Source organism: Capsicum annuum, chromosome 4 (genome assembly GCF_002878395.1).
Source record: "Capsicum annuum cultivar UCD-10X-F1 chromosome 4, UCD10Xv1.1, whole genome shotgun sequence".
NCBI classification, from domain to species: domain Eukaryota; kingdom Viridiplantae; phylum Streptophyta; class Magnoliopsida; order Solanales; family Solanaceae; genus Capsicum; species Capsicum annuum.
The window spans coordinates 29,513,986-29,530,877 of NC_061114.1; the positions used below are offsets into that span (position 1 = coordinate 29,513,986).

Consider the following 16,892-nt stretch of genomic DNA (forward strand, 5'->3'; position numbering starts at 1 on the left):
CAATCGAGTGCCCCATAGTACGATACAATCTATTTCATATGAGAAACAAAAAGGAAGGAAACTCAACTTGAAATATTATAAAGTATGGGGGTGTCTAGCAAATGTTCAAGTTTTTATACCCAAAAGAGTGAAAATAAGGCCAAAGACTATGGATTATGTTTTCATCAGATATGCTACAAACAGTAAATCATGTCAATTTTTTGTTCATAAATCCAAACATTCGGATATCCATGATAGTATGATAATTGAATAAGATAATATTGAATTCTTTGAATATATTTATCACTATAAAACTAGACATGAGTTGTCTAGTGAAGGGTATAAATTAATGATCTAGGGATGAACCAAGAGAGATTGTACTTAATGAAGAGAATCCAAGGCATACTAAGTGACAAAGAATGTCGACTTTCATCAAATCATATTTTATAATACATTTTCTTGAAAATGAGCCTCAATTATACAAGTATTGTTGTCTGCGAACTCATCATTTTGAAAAGAGACTGTTAATAGTGAGATTGATTTAATCTTGAGCAACCATACTTGAGAGTTGGTTGATCTTCCTCAAGGAAATAATCTTTTAGATTTTTAATGGATCTTCAAAAGAAATATAAAAACTGATTATACTATTGACAAATACAAGTCAAGATTTATTGTGAAAGGTTTTAGACAAAAAAAAAAGGTCTTTGTTATTTTGACACATACTCATTAGTAATAAGGATAATGTCCACTCAGATGTTGGTTGCATTTGGTGCAGTATATAGTCTTAAAATCTATCAAATGGATGTGAAAACAACTTTATTAAATAGAAAATTGGAGGAAGAAAATTACAAGGAATAAAATAAGGGTTTTATGATTTCTGGTAAATAAAGAAAAGTGTGCAAACTTGTTAAGTTACTTTATGGACTAAAACAAACACCCAGATAGTGGCATGCAAAGTTTGACCAAACCATGTTGGAAAACGGATTCAAGATAAATGAATGTGGTAAATGTGTTAACATTAAAGACACTCTAACTCACAAAATCATTGTTTGTTTGTAAGTGAATGACACATTGATCATCAACAGAGACATTTCTGACATAAATGCTACTAAACGAGTGTTTTAGAGAAAATTGATTTGAAAGACCTCGGGGTTGCTAATGTGATCTTAGGGATAATAATTCATAGAACTCCACAAAGATTGACACTATCACAGCCTCATTGCATTAAAAAGTACTTGACAAGTTCAAGTGTTTGGATTTTAATATTGTCAGGACTCCATTAGACGTGAGCTTTGCACTTCAAATGAAAGAAGGTGAAAGTGACACACAATTGGACTATGTAAAAGTATTGGGAAGTTTGATATTGTCACTACCCGGACTAGGTTCTATACATGATGGGCATCTCAAGTCCACTGAGGACCGGAGACCACCCCCTTAGTCTAATCCAAAAGAACCAAGTACACCTAGCAGCGGATAAATTCCAAAATAAAACAAGATATGATAAGAAAACTCAAAGAATCTATAATAGATCAATTTCCAACATCCACCAACAAATAACCAACACCGATAACCAACGATAATACCCATGTCCACAGAAATGTCCACAAAGCCTCTAATAAAACCAAAGATAGTCTAGTTGGGACATACCCCCGACCATAGGAAAAAACAAATCCAAAATAAAGAGTTAATACATAAGGAAACTCGGAGCATAAAATGGGATCTTCCAAAGGATGGAAGCTCACCACTTCAGTCTGACTCATGAGCTATCTTACGCTCACCTAGTAATTGTGCAGGAGAAGTAAAAATATAACCAGTTCCTATATCGCATGGGGGTACAACGCCTGAAGATGGTTAGTAGTTGGAGCGCTAGCATGTAACTCAAGGATAAAGGATAAAATAATGCCATGAACCATAGTACAGAAACTATCAAAAACCAGTGCATAACATCATATGCAATACATATGTATATGTATATACATATATATGTATATATAAATATATACATATATATATATATATAAATATATACATATATATGTATATATAAATATATACATATATATGTATATATAAATATATATATATATATATATATATATATATATATATATATCATACATGTCAGGAAAGGGAACAGGGCTTAGCATGAACTGTAAGACCTTAACTTGGAATGTGTAGCTTGACCGTCATAAACTAGTACCCACAGGCTATATTGGTTCAACCTATTGAAAGGGCCCCAGTGCATGTTAGCCACACGAATCAGAGAAAAATAAGGGAAAGCTAATGCCATATAGCAACTAGTCTTCCCAAAATATATATCAAGTGTGATGCATGCACACGGTCATCAAGACCAACCCTCACGTTGGAAAATGTGAGTTTCCAGTATCAGTCCCCCAGCCCTCCACCTTCCACAGCAAGCTACACAACCCCAATTAAAATCAAATTAAATTATCTAACATATAAACCAACCACCAATTCTAGAAGTCAATTATTAAAGCATCATTAAGTCGTATTGGTATGCCAGCTATAGCTTGCAAGAAAATGTCATTAAGCCATTACCTTGGGGAATCCTTGTACCCCAGACTCCATTATTAAAATCAACTTGGGGGACTCTATTGTACCCAACAAGGTTCAATACCATTCTTAACCATTTTGGAATTTATGCAATGAATTAGTTTCAAAGAAAATAGCCAAACCAAATGATAATTCATGCTCCAAAAACCAATTATACAAGTGGGTCGAGGTTATTATCAATTTTCATACCAAACCAATTATTTAGGGAATCCATTGTATCCCTAAAATTCATTCACCATTCCCATGCACCTCAATGAGTGTACAAACCAACAATTCATGCATAATAAATCAATAGAAACCGTAGAAAAACATTCAAGCAATTTATATCCAAAACCTCAACCCAAAGATCAAAACCCAACATCAAAATCATGAATAGTAAATGAACCAATTTTCATGCCATTGAAGAAATACAAGTATAGGTAAAGAGGAACATGCCTTAGACATACGAGAATTGAAAAGTAATTCAGAGATTGAAACCCAAAAGATGAATGTACGATGAAATTCGTAAGCCCTTTTGGGGTTTTTGAGTTTGAGAGTGGAATTGGGGATTAATCTCTTAAAACTGAAATGAGTAGTCTATATTACACTTAAGGGTCATACATAGGTGAAAAGACCCCAATAGCCCTCATCCCTAGTAAACAAAGCAAAAACTGCATGGATTTTTACATAGCAGTGTGGCATGGACCTTATTGCAAAGGATAATCTTCATGCCACACTACTAAACACGGAGATTATCTTCTGTGTCACGTTGGCTATCACGGAGTGTAGACTCCGTGACACGAAAATATCACGGAGGCTCACTGCCTCCGTGGTCCAAAACCACCTTGAACCCCATCCAAAAATTCCAAAACACTTCGGGAAACCCCATTAATATGTCAAAACATAATTTAAGTCAAAAATTAGCTTTTCAAATATGAGAGGGCCAAAAATAAAATGCTCAAAATTTGGAGGGTGTTACATTATCCCCCCTTGGGATCATTCATCCCCGAATGAAGAGCTAAGATATTTTTCGCATGAGTATAGCAATATACACTAGAATTAAATGATAAACCCAGATAATAACAAGGGAAAAATAAAATTCATACCTTAATCTCCTTCGCCCGACACACGAAACAAGAACGGGTTATTAGCCTTCATATCTTCCTCCGCTTCTCAAGTGGCTTCTTCCACCTTATGGTTCCTCCAAAGGACCTTTACTGAAGCTACATTTTTAGTCCTTACTCTCTTTAAAATCAAATAGGATTCAATGTAATGGTGACTGAGTTTCTTCTTCTTTCTAAATTGCATCACTCCTTTCATGGATAGCACCTTCAAAAACACCCAATCACCCACATCAAACTTCAACTCTCTTTGCCTCACATCTGCATAGGACTTTTGGCAACTTTGGGTAGTCTTAAGCCTATCTCGAATCACCTTCACCTTCTCTATATCCTGATAAACTAAATCCAGACCAAACAACCTTGCTTCACCAACTTCGAACCACCCAATAGGATATCTACACCTTCTACCATACAACGCTTCAAACAGAGCCATAACAATACTAGAGTGATAGCTATTATTGTATGCAAACTCTACGAGAGTCAAATGGTTTACCTAACTACCACCAAAGTCAATTACACAAGCCTGAAGCATATCTTCCAAAGTCTGAATGGTCCTTTTCACTTTTCCATCCGTCTGTGGGTGGAAAGCGGTACTAAGGGTTATCTTAGTCCCCAAACCTCGCTGGAACAACCGCCAAAAATTAGATGAGAACTAAGTGCCATAATTTGAAATGATGGAAATTAGAGCACCGTGCAACTTTACGATCTACTGAATAAACAACCTTGCATAGTCATGATGACGTCCAAGCGACACCTCCTTTTAGATAATAGTACAGTCGCTATCAAGATATAGTAACCCAACTAAGGTTGGGGTAAAATCCCAAGGGAACACGTGATTTGACAGATCTCAGTAGTTATAGTCTTTGGGCAAAATAAGAAAGTAAATGAGGGGATTTGTTTATAGTAGTCTTAAACATAAAACAGTATTAACTTGGTTAAAAATTAGTTGTAAGTGAACATTAGGATCGTTTTCCCCCTGGCATCTCAACTTTGTCGGTTTATGTGCATTGTGGAACCAACTCAATACCTTGCATGCAGAACCGATAGGTTATGTACCTCCTACAGTCTTTTGGACGAGCAGGAGGATTTAACCCTTTACCTATTGAGTCTCAGAGTGTCGCATTACTAACCCTTACCCTGGTCTCGATTAACTATAACCTTTTGAGTCTCAAGTTATTATATAAAGGCTAATAATCATTCACATATATCGTTATGTTGCAATGGATCAACTATTAACTCTCCAAATTACTATTGTCTTTATTTTTTCCTAGTTACTACCCCTTTGTTAGAGCAAGTAGTAATGTCTAGGTGGGATCCTAATGTGTGTACCCATTAAGAAATTAATCATATCAAAGATAAAACAATGCATGCCATGGGTGTTGGTTCCAATCGATAATCGCACTTTCCCTACTTCGTCAATTTGCCAGGGTTTTCACAACCTTAGCTATGGGTTTTAGCCACTCATGATTGTGAAGAGATTAATAACATTCATGTTGAAAAGAAAAGATGAAATCACAATGATAAGATGAAACAAAACCCACAACCGTAAACTGAATAATCAATCAAAGTCAACACAATGGAATCCCAAGATCAAAGATGGATATTAAAATCAAAATATATTTTTAAGTGCTAAAAGTGTAGAACCTCTACTAAAAAGTACATATGGGGTATTTATAGTACGAGAGAAAACCCTAAAAACTAAGCCTGAACAAAATAGGAGAAAACAATGTCAGTAGCTACCCGCTTCTTGTACTTGTGGTTTGGTCCTAGACGCAGGTTATACTTGCGGTCTGCTCCGGGCGCAGGTATGAACCGAAGGTACCAGATGGGAAAATTCCTGCAAGTCAGCTCTCAGGATTTTGGACTTTCTGGTACCCCTTTGTCAACCTGCGGTCCGTAGTTCAACATGTGGTCCGTAGGTTGACTTAGTAGGTGCTAAGAGTTAGTTTTTCAGGTCTACTTTGAATCTTGAACATGTATTGATCACGATCACGTCAGAAAACATCCCAGTCATCCATAATCACTCAAAAAGTGGCGAAAAATACCTTTTTCACCATTTTCATGAATCTGCAAAACATACCCAAAATGGATCATAACTAACAAAAAGTCCTCAGAAACTTGCATATTTTTCTCATTTTAAGCATCGAAAGTGATATATTTCTATAGAACATCAAGTCCTCAGCAGAATAATTAGACCTTACTGACAAGAAGTGAGCAAACTTAGTCATCATATCCATAATGATCGAAATAGAATCAAACAGGTTCCGAGATCATGGAAGATCAGCAACAAAATCCATATTAATTACTTCTCACTTCCATATAGGCAACTCAATTTCTTGAGACAACCCATCAGGCCTCAAGTGATCCACCTTCACTTTTTGACACACCATGCACTTAGCCATGAAATTAGCCACCTCCCTCTTCATGTTATTCCATTAATAAATCTCCTTAAGGTCATGATACATTTTTGTCGAACCAGGATGAACCGAATAAGTGAATCATAAGCTTCAGCCAAATTCCACCTCGCAGCCCATCCATGTAGGGAACACATAACCTTCCTTGGTACCTCAAGATACCATTACCACTAATCTCAAAAAACATCACCTTCTGCTTATCCATATCATCCTTGTTTTACATCAAGATAGGATCCAACACCTGTTTCTCCTTAACCTCAACACCAAGAGATGACCTCGCCACCTCTTGCACAAACACATCACTATCGAACTCCAAGATTAGGCAAACGGTGAAATATCTTTCACCAAATCTCGCTTTTTCTCATCACATAAGATAAGCTTCCCATAGATAACCTACTAAGAGCATCAAACACCACATTAGCCTTACCTGGGTGATAGTGGAGACTCATGCCATAGTCCTTGAGCAACTCAAGCCATTTTCCTTGACTGAGATTCAACTCCTTCTGGGTGAATATATATTACATGCTCTTATGATTTGATTAAATATCAATATGGACTGATTAAATGTCAATATGAACCCCATATAGATAGTGTCACCAAATTTTCAATGTGATCACCACAGCCAGCAACTCCAAATCATGAGTCAGATAATTTCTCTCATGAACTTTCAACTGCCTAGAAGCATATGCTACCACCTTTCCATGCTGCATTAACACATAACCAAGTCCTATAAGGGATGCATCATAATAAACCACGAAGCAATCAGTACCCTCGGGCAGGGTCAAAATTAAAGCAGAAATTAATTTATCTTTCAGCTTCTCAAAACTTCCCTCACAAGCATCAAACCATAGAAACTTCACCTTCTTCTGAGTCAACTTAGTCAAAGGTACGACAATCGATGAAAAAATCTTCACAAACCTCCTATAATAATTAGCTAAATCCAAAAAGCACTGAATATCAATTGGAGTCGTGGGTCTTAGCTACTTCTTAACCACCACAACTTTTTGTGGATCCACCATAATCCCTTCACTAGAAAAGACATAACCCAATAAAGTAACAACATTCAACCCAAATTCACACTTCAAAAACTTAGGATATAAACACTAATCTTTTAGGGTCTCTAACAAAATACGAAGGTGATTGGCATAATCCAGCTCACTCTTCAAATATACCAAAATATCATCATGAACAAGTACAAAAACTAATGAAATACCCGGTTCATGATATACATAAATGTTGTCAAGGCATTGGTTAACCCAAAAGACATGACCAAGAACTCAAAATGTCTATATCGAGTATGAAAGACAGTCTTAGGGATATACTCCACCCTAATCTTTACCTGATGATAACTCTACCGAAGGTCACTCTTAGAGAAATACTTAGCACCCTGAAGTTGGTCAAACAGGTCATCAATCCTAGGAAAACAGTACTTATTCTTCACTGTCGCCTTATTCAACTGGTGGTAATCAGTACACATACAAAAAGAACCATCCTTCTTATACACAAAAAGAATGAGACCACCCAACGGAGACACACTAGGGTGGATAAAACCCTTGTTGAGAAGATATTTCAAATGTTTCTTAAGTTTCTTCAACTCAACTGGAGTCATTCTATAAAGAGGGATAGAGATAGGATGAGTGTCTGATAAAAGATCGATCCCAAACTCAATTTCCCTTGTGAGGTACGCTCGAAAAATCATCGTAGAAAACCTCAGGAAATTCACTAACCACGGGAATGGATTGTAAAGGACCCTCCGAGTTAGAATCTTTAACCCGGGTCAAATGATAAAAACACCCCTTGGAAATTAATTTTCAGGCTCTAAGATATGATATGAACCTTCGCTTAGGCACTAGGTAACTCCCTTCCCACTCAATAACCTGCTCATTAGGGAATTTAAAAAAAAACTTATGAGTCCAACAGTCTAAAGAGACATAGCACGAATGCAACCAATCTATCCCCAATATAACATCAAAATCTAGAATGTCTAATTTAATCAAATCCACCAAAGTTTACCTACCACCAACAGATACCACACAACCCCTGTAGACCCCTTTAGAAACCACCGAGTCACCTACTGGGGAAGAAACAGAAAATGGGTCCAAAATATACTCAAGATCAAAACCAAAATTCACAACCCTAAATGGGGTCACATAAGTAAGGGCAGACCCCAGATCAAGTAAATAGTACACACCACAAGAGAAGAGTTTTAACATACCAGCAACGACATGAGGAGGTGCCTCAGACTCCTAATGGGTATTAAGACTGTACAAATAATTTTGACCAGTGTCGGTACTAAAAATAGGACCCCTTGGTGTATGAACTGATGACGTGGCAACCAAAACCTATTTATTAGCCCCCGTAGCGACCTTGCCCATGGGGAAATCCTTCAACATATGTCCTAGATGGCCACAAATGAAATATTGGTTCCTTTCCTCGTCACAGAAACTATGATGCAACCGACCACAAAGTTTGCAAGGAGGATAAATAGATTTGACTATGCCTCGTGCCCTAGAACCATCATCACTCTGAAAATGATGATCTTATGACGACTTTGGATAAGGTGCACTAGCCATTGAATAGGAACTAGAGTTGCCTCACTTATTCTTGGACCATTTTCCACCATCCCTACCACTTTACTGCTGACCTTCATCTTGATCTGAATACCAAAACTTCTTACTCTACCTTTCTCCTACCTCTACTTGCTTCTTGTTTTCCTCTTCAACCTGTTGTATATACACCACCAGTCGAGAGATATCCATATACTTTTTCAACAAGGCATCTTTGCTATCTAAAATCAATTCATGAGACAATTGGAAGTGAATTTCCTCATTCTAGACCTCATGCTAGACACTAGCTCAGGAGCATATCACGACAACTGGTGGAATTTCAAGGGATATTTCTTCATCGTCATCCTGCCTTGCTTCAAATTCACAAACTCCTCAACCTTGGACCCCCTTAACTCTTGAGAAAAGAAGGGATCAAGAAAAGCAGTAGAGAAATTATCCCACAAAGAGGACTCAGCATCATCACTCCTAAGTAGCTCTCACTCTTTATATATTGGTATACTTCATCCTTCAATTGATAAGCAGCAAATTTCACACCCTCTACATCCATAGTATGCATAACATGAAAGATATTCTCCATCTCATCTATAAAACCTTAAGGATCCTCCACAACCTTAGTACTAGTGAAAGTTGGAGGGATCAACCTCATAAACTGGCCAACTCTAGTGGCCTCAGATAAACTTCCAGCAATACCAGTAGAACCCGTCTAACATGACTGGGATGTCAACAACTGGGTCAACAGATGAATAGATTGACGAAATTCAGCATTAGTAATATCTCCCTATGGTGACTGAGTACGAGTGTCACCAGCTGGAGAAAGATAAGTGAAGACAGGCGGAACTCCACGGGGACAGTCTGAAGCAACGACTCTTGATCGGGTTTGTATCCCATAAGTTGGATGAGATCCGCCCATATTGTCCTCAGGCGGGATAGATGAGTTTTCACGAGCTTCAGATCATCTGGGAGGCATGATATGAAAGGCAAATAGACAGGAGTTAGAGAAATCAAAGACCTTAGACTCTATAGACTGAAAATATAACAACAAGAAAGAAAAATATTCCTAAATGCCTTATAGTCTCTCCCTTATAAGTATAGAGCGATGCACACCCATAAAAGAGACTATACTTGACACGGCTTTATGGATACCCAATTGACCATTGACATAGGCTCTGATACCAACTTTGTCATGACTCGAACCAATGCCTGATTGTGATGGACATCTCAAGTCCATCGAGGATCGGAGACCACCCCCTTAGCCTAATCCAACAGAACCAAGTACACCTAGCAGTTGATAAATTCCAACATAAAATAAGATATGATAAGAAAACTCAAAGAATCTAGATAGATCAATATCCAACATCCACCAACCAATAGCCAATACTGACAGTTAACCATAATACCCATGTCCACAGAAATATCCATAAAGCCTCTAACAAAACTAATGATAGTCTGGTCGAGACATGCCCCCAATCATAGCCAAACACAAATCCAAAAATAAAGTCAACACATAAAAAACCCAAAGCATAAAATGGAGACTTCCAAAAGATGGAAGCTCACCACTTCAGTCTAACTCATGAGCTATCCTATGATCACCTAGTCACTATGTAGGAGGAGTAGAAGTATGTCCAACTCCTGCATCGCGTGGGGATACAATGTCTGAAGACGGTTAGCGATTAGAGCGCTAGCATGTAACTCAGGGACAAAGGATAAAATAATTCCATGAACCATAACACAAAGACCATTAAAAACCAGTGCGCACATACACACACACACACACACACATATATATATATATGTATATCACATGTCGTGAAAGGAAACAAAGCTTAGCATGAACTTTAAAAGCTTAATTGGGACTATGTAACTTGACTATCATAAACCGGCACCCATGGGCTATATGGGTTCAGCTCCTCCTGCTAAAAAGAACCTAGTGTGTATTAGTCGCACGAACTGGAGAAAATCAAGGAAAAGCTAATGTCATCTAGGAAACTATCCATCCCAAAATATATATCAAGTATGACACATACACACGGTCACCAAGACCAACCCTTACATTGACAAACATAAGTTTTCAGTGTCAGTCCTCTTAGGACCTCTACCTTCCACGGCGAGCTACACAACCCCTGTTAAGCCCAAATTAAAATATTTAGCATATAACCCAACCACCGATTCCAGGAGTCAATTATTAAGGCATCATTAAGTGCTATCATCATACCGACTAAAGTTTGCAAGCAAATGTCGTTAAGCCATTACCTTGAGGAATCCTTGTACCCCAAACTCTATTATTAAAATCAACTTGGGTAATTTCATTGTACCCCACAAGGTTTTCAAAACCATCCTTAACTATTTTTTTTATTTATGCAATGCATTAGTTTTAAAGAGAATAGCCAAACCAAATGATAATTCATATTTCAAAACCAATTATGCAAGTAGGTCGAGGTTATTATCAATTTTAATACCATACCCAATTATTTGGGGAATCCATTGTATCCCTAAATTCATTCACCATTCTCATGCACCCCAATGAGTGTACAAATCAACAATTCATGCATAATAAATCAATAGAAAAGGTGGAAAAACATTCAAGCAATTTATATCCAAACACTGAACCCATAGTTTGAAACCCAATATCAAAACCATGAATAATAAACTAATTTTTATGCCATTAAGGAAATACAAGTATAGGGAACGAGGTACATGTATTTAGACACATGAGAATTGAAAAGTAATTCGAAGCTTGAAACCCAAGAGAGAACGTACGATGAAATCTTTAGACTTCCTTGGGGGTTTTTATCTTGAGAGTGTAATTAGGGATTTCTAATCTCTTAAAATTGAAAGAAATAGGCTATATTATGCTTAAGGTCTGTACCTAGGTGAAAAGACACCAATACCCCCATCCCAAGTAAATAAAGCAAAAACTGCATGAATTTTTACATAGTGGTATGGCACGAACCTTATCATGGAAGCTAACCTTCGTGCCACGTTGCTAAATGCAGAGATTATCCTCCGTGTCATGCTGGCTATCCCTGAGTGTGGTCTCTGTGACACGGAGATATCGCGGAGGCTTACTTCCTTCGTGGTCCAAAACGCCCTCGAACCCTATCCAAAAAATTTAAAACTCTCCCGCGATACCCCATTCACATGCCTAAACATAATTTAGGTCAAAAATTAATATTTTGAACACGGGAGGGCCAAAAATAAAATTCTCAAAATTTAGAGGGTGTTACAGATATATATCATGAATTGTATATGATCAGATATAGCATGTTCAATTAGTAAATTGAGATGATACATGATTAATTTCCATCAAACTCATTAGATAGCAATGTAGAGTTTTGTGATATTTAAAACATACTCAAGATTATGTTTTTTATTATAACAAATATCCTGCGGTAATTGAAAGATATAGTGATGCAAAGTGAAACACGGGATCAGATAAAGTAAAATCCATGGTTGATATGTATTTTCTTGGTGTAGGAGCAGTCTCTTGAAAATCATCCAAATAGATATATATTGTCCGCTCTACAATGGAATCTAAATTTATCGCACTAGATAAAAATCAGTGAAGAAGCTGAATGGCTCTGAAATTTTTGGGAAGAAATTTCTTATTGGCATAAACATTTGGCATCAGTATGCATATATAGTGATAGTTAAGTGGTAAAAGTTAGAGCAGGAAGAATAATGTATAGCAGTAAATTTCATCATATAAGACGGACACATAATATAGTAATAGAATTACTCTTAAATGAAATTATCACGATTGATTATGTAAAGTCAGAATATAGTATGTCTGATTCACTTACAAAAGGCCTAAATATAGAAGGAATTGAGAGATCATCAAAGGGAATGGGTTTACAGCCTAGGACAAGTCATCACGACAGTAACTCTACCAAGCGGATTGGAGATCCCAAGAGCTCGGTTCAAGGAGTCAAATAAAGTTGTGACTAACAATTCAACATTGTCAATTAATTCAACTCATTCTCGTGATGAAGACAATATTCAGAAAAGAAGGATAAGGGTTACGAATTGAAGCTTTTTAATGATTTTTAAGGTTGACAGGTTTGGACAAATAGTTTGATCTATAGGATTAAACATTTTTGAATCACCTATATGAGGGTGAAGTGAAAGTCTCTTGAAGAAGAACGCTAGTAAAGGTCTATTCTCTAAGCTCTTATGAAATCGGATAGTGTTCATGGCTGAAACAAACAAAACTTTGAGAATTATAAATGGTAAAAGGTTAGTTGTGTGACTTATGTTGTCTAGGTGTACACAAAAGTTTAACAGTTCAAAGATATCGCATCTACCGATTGACAGAGTGTATTCAATGCAAGTTCACTATGAAAAGTTCAAAAGGAAATCTACTTATTCAGATGCAATAATAGAGGAAAAGTAAAAATGTGTGTTCACTTTATGAAAGAAGTCATCTCCCACATTAATGGGAGAAAGGAACTTCTTCATGCTTAAATATAAAATCACTTATTCATGTGGATAGTAAGTAAGAAGAATACAAGCCTTGCATCGTCGTCATTATCACTTACTTGGCTCAACTCGGTTTCAGCTTTAACTTCGGATTTGAACTTTATTTTTTTAAATGATTGATCAAGAGACTATCTTTTTGGATAAAATTCATTTAAATTTTGAGAGTTAATGATCCAAAAATCTAATATGAAATTTCTCCATTTTCTGACGCACACGAGCATATCTGAACGCATGTCGCAATGCACTTCAACAAGACACGACCCTTCGAGGCACTATTAGAAAATAGAAAGGTCATTTGCGCGCGCACCAGGCCACCTGCGAACGCAGGTGCCAGCGCATGTGCTAATGCAGGTCAGCCTACGCCCACTATTTTGTACAAATGTTGACATGCAGATGTATGTCGCGACCTACGGTCGTAGATGGGGTCCACAGATCGTTCCGACGTTTCAAAAAGTTAAAAAATTTCATGAATCAGTGCTTCTTTTCTGAAGCAACACTTTTTGAAAATACCTAATTTCTTCTCAGGTTTTATCACAAAATTTTGAAGTAAAAAAATACTCTATTCATCTTGAAAAACTCAAGTGTGATTTACAAATCGCTGAGCACGTTCGTAATTCGACAAATTTGAGTTACCACTATTTGCTTAAGTGAATCATCCTTGAAGGATATATTCCATTAACCTCGAGTACTTGAGATGAATAAATTCTTAAGGACACACTGTGAATTCGGTAGATTTGATACTTTTTTCTTTATCTTTTTCTAAACATTAGTTTTGCTATTTTTCAGAAAATAGTTCAAATTTCTTTGTTGTTCTTGAACTTGGTGTTGAAGTTCATATTGTAAATACATATTATAATTGGAATACAACAATGCAAATAATATTATAATGACATGAATTTAACGGGATTCGATCACATGATGTACATAGCCACAAATCAGAGATGAGCAAGTGTACTATGACAACCAATAAGCAAATAAGAGTACACAAAATTAAAGACAAAGCTCTATAAAATCTCAAAATATGTCCCAAGACAATAACCACATACAATTCACTCAATAAAAAAGAGGTTCACGAAAAGTATTTCCTAACGCTACTCTATCAGATATACAAAAAACTCCCAATTACAAAGAACATTCAAATGAGTTTTCAAATGTGGGATGATCAAAATGAAGAAACAAAACCAATATTTATAGGGTGCGTTCTTGATCTCAAGTATATTAAAAACAGAAAATTAAATAACAAAAATTCTTTTATTCTTGGGCTCCGAGAATATTAACAATCTGCACATGCCTAATTTAGATCATATTTTACAGCACCGTAGAGTCAACAATCATTCAGTGAATTATCATGTATTACTATTTTTCAAGACGTTCACTGAATCCTTCACAATGTTTTAATATTCATGTGTATATCAATTTTAATCTTCAATATCGCCATCCTTGAACAGGCCATCGTCTGTAAGGATCAGGAAGAAATGTAGGCTGCCTTATTTGTTTCTTTTCCACTACCAACACTACTTCATCTGGCTTTTGTGTAATCTTCCCATCTTTTTCCCTGCACCATCAAGTTTCAATTTTGTAGTAATATTGAGGCTTAATACATAACCAATTTTTATAACTTGGAAGAAAACCCACTTATACAGTTGAACTAAGTCATGTCTCGATTGAACGCCTCAATTACTCCTAGTAAAGTGTTCCAATTAGACACCTTCAGTTCAAATTTTGAAGAAATTTTGAGTGTGTTTTTAATCTTTATTAAGGAGTTAACCACACAAAAAATGTCATCTTCTTTAATTGTACACATCAGCCTCAAGTAGAAAACGCTTGGGTTTTATGGCTAATTGAGGCTGGTGCGTATAATCAAAAGAGATACATATTTTATGTAGTTACCTTAACTACCTAAGACAGATTAAGATCGTGTTATTTTTTTCAAGTTTGAACCCAATAGATCAAGTATATTGAACACATACTCACGAGCACACACAAATGGACGGGATGCTTTTTTGAGCCTGGACCACATATTGTAATCATCTAGTATATGTTAAAATTGCTGAAAATTTTTAAATATGTTAAAGTACCATAATTTCAACTCAATGTACAGTTATTTAAATTTGATTAGTTTGTTGTGTATTTTCGTTTATTTCTCTTTTTCTGAGTGGTTGAAAGAAGGAAAACAAGAACAAAACCAAAATACTCTATCGCTTAGTTTCAATTCATGTGGTACTTTCCACTTTTCGAACGTCAATTTGATTAATATTTGAAGTAAACTTAGATTAGATTAATTCAATATTTTAAAATTAAATTTAACTATTCAAAAACTATACGACATGCCGTAAATTATAATTTTTCTCATGTCAATATGATTGAAAAAATATATTTTAAAAATATTAATCAAATTAAAATTCACAGAATCTTAAAAAGTGAAAAATATCACATAGGACAGATTAATCTCACCGTGATGAAGACTGCATCTTCTTCTTGTTCATCTCATGATCAGCACTTTCTTCTTTCATCTTTTCATCACTTGTAGTCATTTTCTTGAAAGAAAATACCCTCATGAGAAATACCCATGCTTTATTTTTCTTCTTCTTCCACTTATGTATTAGTATGGGATTGGCCTCATCATCAATAATTTCAACATGTCTCATAGACTGTGAAATTCTTTCATAATAATCTGTGTCTCCACATGGAATATTAATTAACTCTGACGCTAATAGTGTGCTTCTACTTCTTCCTAGCTTTCTTATTGATGATTTTCTCTCTAGCTTCAAATTGAAATCCATGTTAATTTTGTCTTTAAATTTGTTGCTCGTTACAATTCTTGTTTGGCTTGACTATTAACCTTTTATGCTTATGATTATGAGTTGACTTATTTTTTCTATTACAATTATTGATACTTGTCTCTGTAAGGGGAAAAAAATATTTTGCTATGTTTGTTTAAAGTGGTTGGCAACAAACTAGCTAGCAATTGTGTTTTGCATCTTTGACTTAGTTTTCTTTTTTTAATTGAAATTAACTAAAGAAATAAAACGTAGAGCGAGCAGAAATTTGATTTTATAGTACTTTACAAACTTCTATTTAATTTCATATCATTTTTGCTAGAAAATTTAATTTTTCCAAATAAGAGATCTGAAAATGTGATTTTCTACTATTCAATTTGTAAGTGATTATAAGAGATCATTTCCTAAAATCACATAACGGGCTAGACCAGCATATGTCCTTAGATGTGGTTTGGTTCATATGGTAGTAGCTATGTGGAAATTAAAATAAAAATATTAGTAGTAGCTATGTGGAAATTAAAATAAAAATATTATTTATACTAGTGATGAACAATAATGTAGAGACTAATTGTTATACTGTGAATAATAATGGTGGAATACTTACAGATGGAACAATATAATACAATGAATGACCTACTTTAAAGACATATTTGTATTCAAGTATCTTGTATTAATAAATGTACATGTAGTCTTATTAAATATTTTATTATTTTACTCACATAAAAATATAAATTTGTTATGTTGTTTAAAGTAGTTGGCAACAAAATAGCTAGCTTGTGCTTTGCATCTTGACTTAGTATGGTACTCAGTATCTGTACGTATATTCTTCTTTTTTTAATTGAAATTTACTAAATAAATAAAAAGTAAAAGGGGACTAGACCTATATATCCTTACGTATGGTTTGGTTTTTTTTTTTTAATTAAATCCAGCTTGTGGTGACGGAGAGTTAGGCGGAATAATAAAGCTAAGGTATAATGCATAATTGCCTTTTAATTTAACTTG

The 16,892-nt window shown here is 35.5% G+C and overlaps 1 protein-coding gene across 1 annotated transcript; it reads right to left on the reverse strand.

Moving 5' to 3' along the window:
• Positions 1–14,139: 14,139 nt before the first annotated feature.
• LOC107855644 lies at positions 14,140–16,020 on the reverse strand. Its single transcript, XM_016700665.2, has 2 exons — positions 15,565–16,020; positions 14,140–14,665 (listed from the first exon to the last, which is right to left on the reverse strand). Exons 1-2 carry the CDS (start codon positions 15,891–15,893, stop codon positions 14,536–14,538), a joined length of 459 nt encoding a protein of 152 aa, XP_016556151.1. The 5' UTR covers positions 15,894–16,020; the 3' UTR covers positions 14,140–14,535.
• Positions 16,021–16,892: the final 872 nt, after the last annotated feature.

Bases quoted from the DNA above. Each gene is read 5' to 3' on its own strand.
- LOC107855644 (XM_016700665.2), bottom strand. From the start codon at position 15,893: ATGGATTTCAATTTGAAGCTAGAGAGAAAATCATCAATAAGAAAGCTA. The intron at 14,666-15,564 runs GTGAGATTAATC...TTGATGGTGCAG, and splicing joins AAGATGCAGTCTTCATCACG to GGAAAAAGATGGGAAGATTA.